The sequence below is a fragment of the Zea mays genome, chromosome 9 (assembly GCF_902167145.1).
Source record: "Zea mays cultivar B73 chromosome 9, Zm-B73-REFERENCE-NAM-5.0, whole genome shotgun sequence".
NCBI lineage: Eukaryota > Viridiplantae > Streptophyta > Magnoliopsida > Poales > Poaceae > Zea > Zea mays.
The window spans coordinates 11,360,572-11,373,793 of NC_050104.1; the positions used below are offsets into that span (position 1 = coordinate 11,360,572).

A 13,222-nucleotide genomic window follows, 5' to 3' on the forward strand; every position below is an offset into this window, starting at 1 on the left:
CTATTAAGAGGGGTCAATGACTTTGATCTGTGTGAAACTTAGTGCCTCATAGAGCATCAAGTAGTTGCATTTGCATGAGGACTAACAGCGCTTCAAATCTCGTGAGTTAAAAGTTCTTTCAAACCAAGTTTGAAAATTGCAAAGTCTTGGATGTGCGGACCGTCCGGGCCTTGAGGGCGGACTGTCCGCGATCCACTAGAGGGTCCGAAGACTGTCTTCTTCGGAGGCCACTTTGTTGCTTTGCACTGCGGACCGTCCGCAGTCCTGACCAGAGAAGGCTGGTTTCGGGTCAGTCCCTGAATTATAGTGCGGACCGTCCGGCCGTGCAGGGCGGACAGTCCGCAGGTGTCAAAATGTTTTATGGTCAGGGACTGTGCGTTTTCTTTGATCAGTACTACGGACTGTCCGGGGGACTAGTCCGGACAGTACTATCCCAGGTCGCGGACCGTCCGGATTTATAGGCGGACGGTCCGCGCGTGTTAACTGTTCTTGGTCTGAGGCTCGGGTGTCTCATGCTGCCAGGTCGCGGACGGTCCGGCCTTGGAGGGCGGACCGTCCGGACCTACCTTTTCTGATAGTTCTGACAGCTTTCAAACGGGAATTATAGCCGTTATGTGTACGGCGGACCGTCCGGCCCTAGGGCGCGAACCGTCCGCGTGTGCGCAGAACATGTGCTTTTTGCACATAACGGTTGGATTTTGATGGAGGGGTATAAATAGAAGGGTAGCTCGTGTGAGAGAACTCTCTTAGCCATTCCTTGCACTCATTGAGCTCATTTGTGATCCTCCAACTCACTCTCTCACACTCTTTGCTTGAGATTGCATTCTAGTGAGAGATTGAGGGTTCCTAGTGCATTTGCATCATTTGGTGATTCTTGAGGCACTAGGTGGTACACCGAGCAAGCGTCATTGGCTTGTTACTCTTGGAGGTTGCCGCCTCCTAGACGGCTCGGGTGATTGTCTCCGTCGAGCTCTCCAAGAAGATTGTGGAGAAGCCGCGGTGTTGATTGTGAGGGGTTTGCGCCTACCTCGCCGGAGCGGCAAAGGTGACATTAGTGGAATCGAGGTATTGAGTGATTTCTTGTCCACTTGGCTCAAAGATCAAGCCGTGACTTGATAGAGGAGCAAGTGAGAGCTTGAAGTCCACCTCAACGTGGATTAGGGGTGATCGGCAAATCACCGATACCACGGGATAAATTTCGGTGTCTCTACCTTCTTGCATTACTTATTGCTTTGCAAGTAATTAGTGTTTTGCATATTGTTCCTCAAGTATTCAATCACCGTAGTTGTTTCTCATACATTGTTTACTTATTGTCACTAGAGAATTTATTCCTCTTGTTATATTGATTAAATTTACCTAGTGTTTTTTATTTTAGTCAAAACCGCCTATTCACCCCCCCTCTAGCCGGTGTCCTAGATCCTACATCGGCCTAGGAGGCCGAGTAGTCCGGCAATCTTGTTGGGCCTGTGCCTGGTGACCGGATTCAGCATCGCTCAATCGGTCTTGCACTGGCGGCGCCAACCTATCAAAAACGGATGTTTGGGGTGCCCCCCAGGCGGGGTACTGTGGCATCCCAAATGGATATGGTGGCATGCCCCACATTTGATTTGGGACATATGGTGGAGGTAAGTATGTGTATGGATATGGCATAGATGGATAAGGGGGTGGAGGTGTCCATGTCGGCATGTTAGGTCTCAATTGTACAATAGGACCTTTCATTTCATTCGATTGGTGAGGTGGTCCAATCGGCCTGACCTGACGTTGCTCATGAATAGGTGAGCGGGGTCGCTTTGGTGGCCGGTCACTGGGGCCGGCCTTCTTTTTCACGTATTTAGACAACAATTGATCGAAAGTCGGGCCAGACTTGATCAGCCGACCAGCTGCTTTAAATGTATTTGTTTTCCACGTACCTATCTCGGGTCGTCGTGGTTTGAAGGTACGTGGTCGCTGCGGGTCCTGAGCATGACCGGACCGTCCGCTAGAGTCCTCTGGACCCTCCGGAGAAGCGTCAGACCGTCCGCGTTTGGACGGCGGACTGTCCGTGATGCGCAGCACGGGTTCCCGCAACTGTCTCCCTGTCTGCGCTTGCCCCCCAGTGCTAGAGGCTGTGATGGTCACCTTCAGGGTCTCCCCTCCATCGGGAGTCTTCTCGGCCACCACTTTCCTGCAAGAAACTTTACAATCCCCATCGGCCTTTTTAGCATTGCCGATGATTGTTTCCTTGCCTTTGCCTTTATCGGCTGTATTTGGCCGAACCAGGACTTTCTTGCCCTCGAAGTCAATCATGTTCATCGGAAAGGGCTCTGTATCCACCTGCATTTCCTGAAATTTCAATCGTCCTTCGTTAATGGTCGATTGAATCTGTCGCCTAAATACATTACAATCATTAGTGGCATGAGAAAATGAGTTATGCCACTTGCAGTACGCACGACGTTTTAGCTCGTCGGCGGATGGAACAGTGTGATTTATTTTAATATTGCCATTTTTTAGTAACTCGTCAAATATTTTATCACACTTACCGACATTAAACGTAAACTTAACCTCTTCTTGCCGTTTCTTTTGAACCGGCTGTAAGGAGGAACAAGCCGAAGATTTGGCCTGTTTTGGCCAAACCATTTCAGCAGCGTACACTTCTGTTGATTCGTCATCTGAGCTACTTTGTTCGCATTCTACTATATGTACGTTGTGACGCATTGTTTTAGCAGTTTCTTTACTCCGGCTTTCGCAAGCCAAAGCTCTCTGGTGTAACTGTGCTAGCGTAAAAAATTGGATGCCTTCTAATCTTTCTTTTAAATAATATCGTAGACCATTAAAGGCTAATCCTACTAGCTGTTTTTCTGCTAAATGAATTTGAAAGCATCGGTTTCTTGTATCTCGGAATCTCCGGATGTAATCATTAACCGATTCATCTTTTGTCTGTCGCAATGACACTAAATCTACCAAATCTAACTCATAATCACCGGAGAAAAAAATGATCATGAAATTTTTGTTCTAGATCCCCCCATGATGAAATAGAATTAGGAGGTAAAGTGGCATACCATGCAAACGCGGTTCCTGTTAGCGATAATGAAAATAAACGCACGCGAAATGCCTCTGTGTCGGCCAATTCTCCCAATTGTGCTAAGAACTGGCCTATATGTTTGCGCGTGTTTTTCCCTTGATCACCCGAAAATTTTGCGAATTCGGGTATTCTAGTTCCTTGTGGGTACGGGTGGTGATCAAATCGGCTGTCATAAGGTTTCCGATATGATTGCCCCCCAGGGATCATACTTACTCCGAGCTTATCTCGGAACGCCCCGGCTATTTCTTCCCTCACTATATCAATGGCAGCCGGTGCAAGACCATCGGCTCTCTGGTCAAACATAGGTGGGGTTGGTTGCATATTAGTATGTTGTCGTTCCCCCATTGGTTTGAGCTACGTGGTGCATTTCCATTTGCCCTATATGGCTCGTAGGTTTGATCGTTTCTTTCCGGCCTTCTAGGTGGGGCCGGAAAGCTTTCCTGGGCTCTGGATCCTGACTTAATGGGCTGGTGCATTGCATAGTGTGATGGGAAGTGTTGCTGGGACGGGCGAGGATTCAAGTAATAATCCTCCTCAAAAGACTCATGTGTGGACTGTCCGGATACGTACCCGGACCGTCCGTGGTTATATGCGGACCGTCCGTCGTTGTATGCGGACCGTCCGACTGGGTAGTTTGGGTTCTGTGTTATATGTGGTGGCTCGGGTGCGTATCTGGGTATTTCATTAAAAATGGGCCCGGCCGTGACTGGCCCGGACGGTCCGCGCTCACGTGCGGACGGTCCGGGCATGTGCAGATCGGCTGTTTTGCTGCCGATTTGCGGTTGCTCAGGGTACGTGTCCATCGGCATCCCATAAAGGGGTTGTGACTGGTCGTGACAACCTACAGCCGATGTATTACGCGTGTTACCCCCTAATTCTACCTCGTGTGATGGAAAATTTGCAATGCTAGATTTGTCAAATGCACGCGCTAATCTCCTATAATCGTTTTGCATGTCCCCTATGATATTTTGCATTTGTTCACGCTGTTCATCTACATAATTCTTAAGAGATTGCAGCTCATTTGTATTACTTACATTGGGGATGTCTGGTGTGGGTCGCAGTGAAGCCGGATCTGTTGCCCGATGTCGGACGACTTTGTTGTTCCTGTCCACTTTGAAGTTGGCCAAGAACCTCGCTTTCGCCTCCTGGATCATCTGCTCCTTGTGCTCCTCGAACTGGAGCTGTTCGTCAGCCGACAATGTATCCCAAGTCGGCTCTATGATGTTGCTTGGGGAAATATCAGAGCTATCCCTTGAACCGGCCACTGAGGGCCGATTTGATAGGTCTAAATATGTCGTCCCCAGCGGAGTCGCCAAAAAGTATGTTGACGCTTTTTCGGAGCGCCAAATACTCAAGAAGAACCGGCGGCGGTGCTCTCTGGTCAGGCGCGGACGGTTCGCGGCCTGGGGCCGGACGGTCCGCGCCCTGGGGCCGGACGGTCCGCGCGTGCGCAGGGGCGGCGGAAGATCGCCGGCGGCGCCTGGATCTCGCTCCCGGGAGGGACCCCGTCGGGGAAGAGAGATCCTAGGGGTTGTCTAGGCTCGGGCCGGCCGACCTAGACTCCTCTAATCGGCGTAGAGTCGAAGAGAGGCGAAGAATTTAGGGATCGAGAGGCTAAACCTAAACTAGACTAGAACTACTCTTAGGATAAAATGCGAAATAGAAGTTGTATTGATTCGATTGATGATTACAAATCGGCCATAGACCTCTCTTTTATAGAGGAGGGGGCTAGACCCTTTACACGACTGGATTCCAAGCTAATTCCGCAGATCTAGCCAACAAACATAGCACAAAATTCGGAACCCTAAACTGCTCTGCGCATGCGCGGACTGTCCGGCCCCCAGGCGCGAACTGTCCGGACCGCGGACCGTCCGGCCTCAGGGCCGAACCGTCCGCCCGCTCAAAATGGAGCTCAACAATTTGTTTGATAATAACATACTCCTCAGTACCAAAATATAATTCGTTTTAGATTAAATATACATTCATTAATTAACTTATATATCTACATTCATTATCATTTATTTGAATGTGGATAAAAAAAGGGCTCTAAAGAACTATATTTTAGGACGTAGGGAATACCTAGTATAACAAGCAAGGTCTATGGTCTGCAGGCCAAACAGCCAGGGTGCCCGAATTAAAGTATTTTTGTTTCCATTCTAAATTATATAAGTTAGATTATGGTATAAGGATAAGAGAGTAAAATATTACTTTGAGACAAAAAAACAAGCTACTTAACACTAGTTTATTTCAATTTAGTTGTAGTCCCAAAGTGATATTTTATTCTACTATATTTTTATCATAATCTAGCTTATATAATTTAGGAGGGAACAAATAATGGATAGAGTCATTAGATCAGCCTAGTTTGGCTAAAGTTTAAAAAGAGTTAGTTTGTTAAGTTGAGACCCATATCTGTATAGGCTAGATGTAAGCAAGATCAATCTGTTTCCTCGTTGTGCATCAGCACGGCACCTCCTCTCCCTCTGACCTCGCCCTGCCATCTCCCACTCCTACCTCCTCCGAAGTAGAAGAAACCATATCAATACCCTACTACTCTAGACCAATAGATCTTAGCACTGACAGCTTATACCTCTGTTTTATGTGAGAGAGAATCGAGAGTACCAAAGTATAGAGCCAAGCACATTGAAACGCCAAACCAGGAACATCCCAATATGCAACAAAGATTTACAGGTATGCATCATTTTATGGAAGAAGCACCTTCAATTTAATATTTTACAACTCCTGGCTCAATGGGAGCATACATGATACAGCAGCTACGAAGAGGCAAAAGGCCCATCCAAACAAGAAAAAAAAAAGAATGGAGGCCTAGCACAACTGAAGATGCTACCTTCCACATATACATTGGACCTTTTTGCCTGCTTTCTATACAAGACAGATCACTCTACATACTTGGCCTATTTTCCCGCTCATATGAATCCTCTCTAACTGTACAGAAGAATGAAATAACCATCCTCTCGCTATCCTCAGCGTCTTCCAATGAGCCCAGCCACGTTCTGGGCAACGACTTTTTTGGCCTCCAGTGAAACCGGTGAATCACCAATATACATGTCGAAGAAAGCCTCTGTTCATCAGACAGGAAACAGTTACAAACAAAGGAACTGTACCATATTGTAAAGCTGTTCTAGACGAATTGCATGATGTACTCCATCGTTCATCAAACGTGAAAGAGGCACAAGTTAATATTGCCCAAATTAAGCTGATATGTAGATTTCATATTTTCTTTCAGCACTTCCATATGTTCAGGGAATGGGAGTAGCAAGAATACATATTGTGCCAAGTAAATATCATTTTCCGTAATTATTTACTCCCTCAAAACTAAATTATAGGTCACTTAAGTTTTTTTAAGTCAAACTCCTTTAACTTTGGCCAAATTTATAGAAAACTGCACCAGCATCAAATTGATTTTTATTAAATCCTCCATGAAATATGTTTTGATAGAACATTTATTTGTATTTGCATATGTTAACATATTTTCTTCTAAAACATGGTGAAATTCAAGAAATTTGACTTAGGACAAAGCTAAAGGGGACTATGATTTAGATAGAGGGAGTACTCAGAAAGTTTTTACTTACTGCAAAGATCTTTGCTCCGAACAGCACCAATTTGTTTCCCATCAACTGCATAGAAATCTTCTTGTCAAGATGGATCCAATATTGCAGTGGAGAACAGCTCAAAAGATTTTAGCTGCATAAAGTACTTACTTTCTGTTATAAGCTTCCCATCTGATGTTTGACAGAAGTCAATCTTCGTACCCTGCAGTTATATTTACATGTTATCCTTATAATAAAGATGAGTACAAAAACGGCTATAGACTCGGTAACATCATAACATTTACCACTATACTCAAATCCCGAATTTGGCAAAATGAACCAAGGGGAGTTATTTTTTTCTGTATTATTAACCTACTAGAGATTTATAGGGCAAAGTAATTATTTAGCTAGTTTTAGTTGCTTTTAATGTTGTACATGCAGATTTTCTTCAGCCGTGCTTATTAAAAAACATACTAAATTGTAGGAACCGAGCCTATCTCAATTGATGGTAGGCATGGTTGTACATCACCAGTCAGGTGTGAGTCCTCTTGGACGAGCCTATTTATTTTTATTTACAAGGCTGCCTAGTTTCTCCTAGGTTGGTCAAGGTAAGTTCATTGCTACTGCAAGGAACAGAGGGTGTAGTAACTAGTCAAGGGATTCTGTCTAAACTTATAGAAAATCAAATGATGGATTAGACCTTACCGAAGGTATAGCGATATCTTCTGTGAAGTGAGAACCAAAGGTCTTCAAGCAGTGAAAGTCTGTGTTAGGATTCATCTGGTTAAATGGAAATGCAGAAGACCTGTCAGTTCTACACTCCACAGAACTAGAAAGAATTGCAGTAGAAGCTGAGCCACGAAGTACCTTCTGCAGCCGCAGGCCAAGGGACTTCTCAAACACACTGCAAAAAAAAATGAATGTGAGTCGTCTTTGGGAGGACATAGTAATTTTGCGTGAGAAAAGAAGCATGAGGTTTTGTATTTCTTACTCTCGCACTGCACCAACGCTAAGGCCATTGTAGTTAACCACCAACCTGACCCTTATATCAAGGTTTTCCCTGGAAAATATAAGTTTACTAGCATCAGAATAACAGAATGAGCAAGGAGAAGAACCGAGTGTCATATGTGCTTCAAAACAACATATTCGCTGTAAGCAATCTACTTGCCCTCTCAACAAATATCTGTATTCTGAGGATTAATAAGTGGTGTATATATGCAAATGAGGCTGTGAGCTTTGCATGAGCGCCTATGTGTTATGTGTCACATGCATTCTGGTATGGATGACATTAATACACATGCAGATATAAGCAGAAATTTAATGATAATATGTCAACTGGTAGCAAGTATTGCTCCCAGCAACCACCTAACACAATAACATATCTAACTCAGTGGCTGCTCCATATGTACCTTTGCTCTTACATAGCTACATTCCTTAACAAGGGCAGCCACATTAGTCAGTGCTAGCCTATGCACTTCCTAAAATATATGGCCACCAACTCAAGTAGGGCCTGACTAAGAGAGGAGATTTGATCTAGGAAACAGATTCAAAAATCTCCTTTACAAATGGAACCTAAGGGTAAGCAAAAGAAGCTGAGAAATATGATGAAAATGATACATCAATATACCTGAGAAGATCACTATAGAAATCAGGGTTCTCCATCAGCTTGTCAGTTGGAAATGAAGCATACTTAGGACCCAGCTTCTCACGGATAGAAGTCGGTTGCATATCTATGAGAAAAATTCATCAGTAACTAATAGAGGTTTGTTAGTATTCATTGGCAAACTGAATGGAACAGAACCAATTTAAAAAATTATGTCTTACATAAACCAAAAGCGTAGAGGTTCAGATTTTTGACCCTCATCACTCTCATGCCTTTGAAACCTATCCCAACAAGGACCTGAAGGTTTAATTATCAATGGAAATTGTCACATGGAGGGATCAAATCGAAGAATTTATACAAAATGATACGGAATCTGGAAAGTAATATTACCAAAATTGTACGCTTTAATTTCAATGTTTCAAAACCATTAAAAATGCATTGTGCAGATACGGAGTGCATAATAACAAATCAGTATCAGAATACACTATATACGATTATGTAGACTTTTAGTTCAAAATTGTCAAAGAAGCAAGTTTGAATAGCCATAAAGTAAACCACAAACCATGTACCCAACTGGTACAATTTATGTATTGATCGTAATACACCACTAGCTTGAAAATGATTTCAAATGAACACACACACACAAAAAAAAAATGAAATCAATTCCTCCAGATTAAGAGAAGTTATGGTTTTAAAGAAAACGGAAATACCGCTGCAGATGGACTGGAGTCGTCTTCCAGAAATGTTGGAAATTTTATTCCAGTTTTTGGTTCAATTGGATCTTCTTGAAATATAGTACTAGGCACAGAAGGGCAAGCACAACTTAGGCACTTTCCTTCTACATAAGGCTGATCCACCAGTCTTCTGATATCACTGTCAATATTTCGTGATGTGATTGACTCGGCAAGCATCATTGATGATCTTGTCCATACAAAAAAGGAAATCATCAGTTAACTAGAGACAACTATATAACAGAAAAAAAGAGTAAGGAGAGTGCATAACAAATACAAAACAAAAACAATATTGGAGCATGGTCCTCACATATTTTCAAGTGGAGGTACAATAGCAACAGCGCCAGCTAGAGTAAGAAGATTGCATGCACGTTGCTGCTCATTTAACAGTCGCCCAATCGTTGCACTTGCAAGCCTCGCTAAAATTAGTTGTACTGCTTGCTCTTCCCTCATTGGAAAGCTGAACTGCAGTTTAGTCAGATTTTGCATGTGAGAGCCCATTTGGTTGAAACGCAACTGACAAGATCTAGAACTGGTCGCTGCTACAGATGCCACCCAACGCAAAATCTTAGGATCAGATGGTCTAGAGAGCCAGAAATAGAGAGCTCGGGAAAGCTTGTTGAGGCGATTGAAAGCTCCATGGACCATTGCATTTCCAGAAGAAGAGATCTTCCTATGATGTCTTAAAGAAGTACCCAGCACTGTACCGGCTTGTGAAAACAAATTCAATCCAAGATCATGAGACATTGAAAACTCTGGTTGGAACTCGTATGGGTATACCCTATGTATATCAACATGGGATGTAATCAACTGATTGGGCTTCATTGTGAAATACCCTTCCAAAACACAGGGTTCTGAATGAAGGAGGTCTTTACATCAAGGTTGGGAATGTATGCCAACAAAAAATTAATGATCTGCCAATTGGAACAAAGTAAGCTAAATCAGATGCACAAGTTTTTACAGTATGAAGGTACAAGGAAATGGCGCATATAATGTCAAACGAAATGTTTCACATAAGTTGCTGGAAATAACGCTATAAATATGAATTACAATTCAGCCTAGCTCTTGCTACTTTTCAGACCAGACAATGATTAATAAGATATATACACAATAAAAAGATTTAGAGGAACCAACTTGAATTCTGGCATAGTTGATATGCAATATAGTCTCTCTGTCTAAACAGATCTTAATAACAATAGAAGCCAGAAAAATCCCTTTTGTCGACCAAACTAATCACACGAACCTATCACCAAAGCACAATGTGTGTTTACATGTTATCAGGCATATATACAGCTTTTTTACGAACATAGTGGCAATTCAAAGATTCAATCTAAATTCCAATTCAAGCCGACAGTTATGCAAGCCAAGCGGATATGTTTCGTCTAGGACCTAAATCCCTCAAAGCTGTCAACAACCACCCTTCACTTTCAGACATGAAATAGGAGCGAGCAACAAGTATTTTATTTAATTGCGCTAACTAGTATTCGAACTCAAGACCTCTGTCTCTGATATACCATAATAAGTTGCATACATCAACCAATCTAACCCAAAAGATTAAGCTGATAGAAAGGGTGGACAATTCAATTATATTTCTACACTCATGATCAGCAATCCTGCCTAAAAGCATGCAATTTTATAGCAGCAGACCAACAACGAGCCACTGAAACCACCCGCATTCACAATTTCACATACGGGGAATCACAAACCGAGCATCACCGAATGAAAAGCTGGAGCCATCACCAAACCTGTCGAGTCCAGATCGGCCGGAGGGGGAGACCGCGGCAAGAACAGGCGGAGGAGAAGAAGAGGCAGGCAGGGAATACCGCCTGCGATCCACGCCTCGCTTGCTCGATCCCTCGGCGAATGGATTGGTGCGGGTTCGAGCGCCGGACTAATCGACGCAGGCCAAACCCAAATCTATCCGGAGGAAATGGGGAGGCGGAAAGGAACTGCTCTCCGGAATTTTCCTTTTGCCTCCCCAAATCCGATTGCGCCCGCCGGCTCGCCGCGCCCTCGCCTCCCGTCCCTCCCGTGGGGTGAGAGGCGAAGAACGCGTGCTCGTGCTCCGACGTTTGCTTCCTCCTCCTCACCGTGGGGTGAGACGTACGGAAGGTGAAATAGGGCCGGTAGCTTCCCTCCTGTAACTTTCCCCCGGGTGGCCACGCAAAAATTTCTATTTTTATACGCCGTCCTCCTCTCGTTCGAGTCTGGATCCGTTTTGGACAAGAGAACCGTAGGAGGTCGAGAGTGTTAACGGAGCAGACCGTTCGGGGAAGGTGCTGGAGCCTGGAGCTGGACCGGGAACCACGTGAATATTCCGCGGGATGATCGGACGGTCGCCAGAGGCTGAGCGACCGCTGGTTGGACGGCCGTGACGGTTGATGTGACGTGCGCGGTAAATTTTTGCGCGTCCACCGCGGAGAGAAACACGGACGTCGGCTGAGACACGTTTAAAATGAACCGGTTTTTTGCTTCGACCACGTGGACAAAGGTCCAAAGCTTTCGCCGGTTTGACATTCATCAGTTTTTTGGAAAGGATATGGGACGCGTGGACCTACGCAAGTCCTGCTACGGATGGTTCAAATGAATACGTGGGAGAAAAATACAATAATTAGCGAGGACGTGTTTGAATGCATTAGAGATAATAGTTAGTTGGCTAAAAATTAATATTAAAATTACCTAGCTAACAAATAGATAGCTAACTATTAAATAATTTGCTAAAAATAGCTAAAAGTTGAACTATTAGTTAAACTGTTCGGATGTCTCAACTAATTTTAGCAGCTAATTATTAGTTCTCAACTAATTTTAACAACTAATTATTAGTTCTAGTACATTCAAATACCTCTTATTGTTAAGTGTGCAATCAAACCATTCAGAGTATCTATTTCAAATCTGATAATATATATCATCTTTATATTTCTACCTACTAACAAAGAGGTACTCCCTCCATCCCAAAATATAAGTCATTCAAGATTTTTGGAGAGTTAAAGTTTGTAGTAGCATCAATTTCATCATACCATTCAGTGAATTTCATGTCACCTCCAACTAGGGATGGAAACGGTCGGTAAACACTAAAACCATTACTGTTTTCATATTTTTTATCGAAAACAAAATTGAAAACGGTAACTCCGGAAACGGAAATAATATCGGTATTTCGGAAACATCGGAAACGAAAGTTTGGTGCGGAAAATACACCGGTAACAGCCGAAATCTAAAATACGATCGGTAAACATATCAAACTTCACAATACAACAAAGTTGACAAAAGATCACAAAGACCACAAGTTCACAATTCATGATATAACAAGTTCATAATATAACAAGTTCACAAGGATCACAAATTTATAATATAAAAGTTTACAAAGATAACAAGTTCACAATATAACAAGTTCCCAGTATAACAAGTTCATAAAGATCACAAGTTCACAGACTCAAAGTTCACAATTCACAATATCCACTCGATCTAGCTGACATGGCATGCTTACTTATGAAATATTTTTTCCTCACATAAAGAGTTTTTTCACAACCTCACAGGAAAACCCTAAAACCTAGTGTGTGGAAAAGACAGACTGTTGGCTCTCTATCATTATATATTACTAATACATAACATATGTATAGTAAAGGGTGGATTCGTTCAAGAGACCAAATCGTTAATCACAACTACCTTCCAACACCATCTATCCCAAAAAAAATCTTAAGGAATCCAAAAAATACAAAAAAAGTAATCCTTATCTAGAGACGTACAGGCGATGCGAAAAATCACATGCTGGAAAATTCCGAAAAATCTAAGACACAATTCCGAAAAATTTTGAGAGACAATTCCGGAAAATTCCGAGACCCAAATCTGGTAATTTCCGACAAAAATAGGTAACCGAAGGAAACGGTCAGTAAAATACCACGCCGATTCCGATAGAAAAATCCGAAAACCGATTCCGTTTCCGAAAAATACCGTTACTGGTGAATCTGGTCGAAAAATTTCGAAATCGGTTTCCGGAATACCGAAAAATACCGAAACTGTTTTCATCCCTACCTCCAGCACTAGGCAAGCCCAATATGGGGCGAATAGTCTCTTTTGTAATTTTCAATTCTTTTCCTGGACCTAGGCGTATTGTCATGTCATTTGGGTCAAGCTTGTCCATCAACCCCCTGATAAGGGATCTGCTCTCTAATGCATCAGTTCGCATATCAAAAATGCTTTGGAATCCCTTCCTGTTGGGGGTATGCTTCGTACCCGAAGATCCTAAAGAAATAAACACCTTCGACAGATCCTCTCCAGAGCA

General features: G+C 43.2%; 1 protein-coding gene across 3 annotated transcripts; it reads right to left on the reverse strand.

The window, feature by feature from the left end:
• Window positions 1-5,701: 5,701 nt before the first annotated feature.
• On the reverse strand, window positions 5,702-11,162 carry LOC100273896 (uncharacterized). Of its 3 annotated transcripts, none has more exons than XM_020546195.3 (11): window positions 10,689-11,140; window positions 9,254-9,408; window positions 8,923-9,133; window positions 8,434-8,509; window positions 8,237-8,339; window positions 7,601-7,669; window positions 7,477-7,513; window positions 7,315-7,389; window positions 6,781-6,832; window positions 6,652-6,696; window positions 5,702-6,140 (listed from the first exon to the last, which is right to left on the reverse strand). In XM_020546195.3, exons 2-11 carry the CDS (start codon window positions 9,394-9,396, stop codon window positions 6,043-6,045), a joined length of 909 nt encoding a protein of 302 aa, XP_020401784.1. In that variant the 5' UTR covers window positions 9,397-9,408; window positions 10,689-11,140; the 3' UTR covers window positions 5,702-6,042. The 3 variants fall into 3 exon arrangements, with proteins under 3 accessions (XP_020401784.1, NP_001141760.1, XP_020401783.1); NM_001148288.1 differs by having other exon boundaries at window positions 5,746-6,140; window positions 9,254-9,857; window positions 10,689-11,019; XM_020546194.3 differs by lacking the exons at window positions 5,702-6,140; window positions 6,652-6,696; window positions 6,781-6,832; ... (1 more) ...; window positions 7,477-7,513; window positions 7,601-7,669 and having other exon boundaries at window positions 8,237-8,362; window positions 9,254-9,857; window positions 10,689-11,162.
• Between the last annotated feature and the right edge of the window lie 2,060 nt (window positions 11,163-13,222).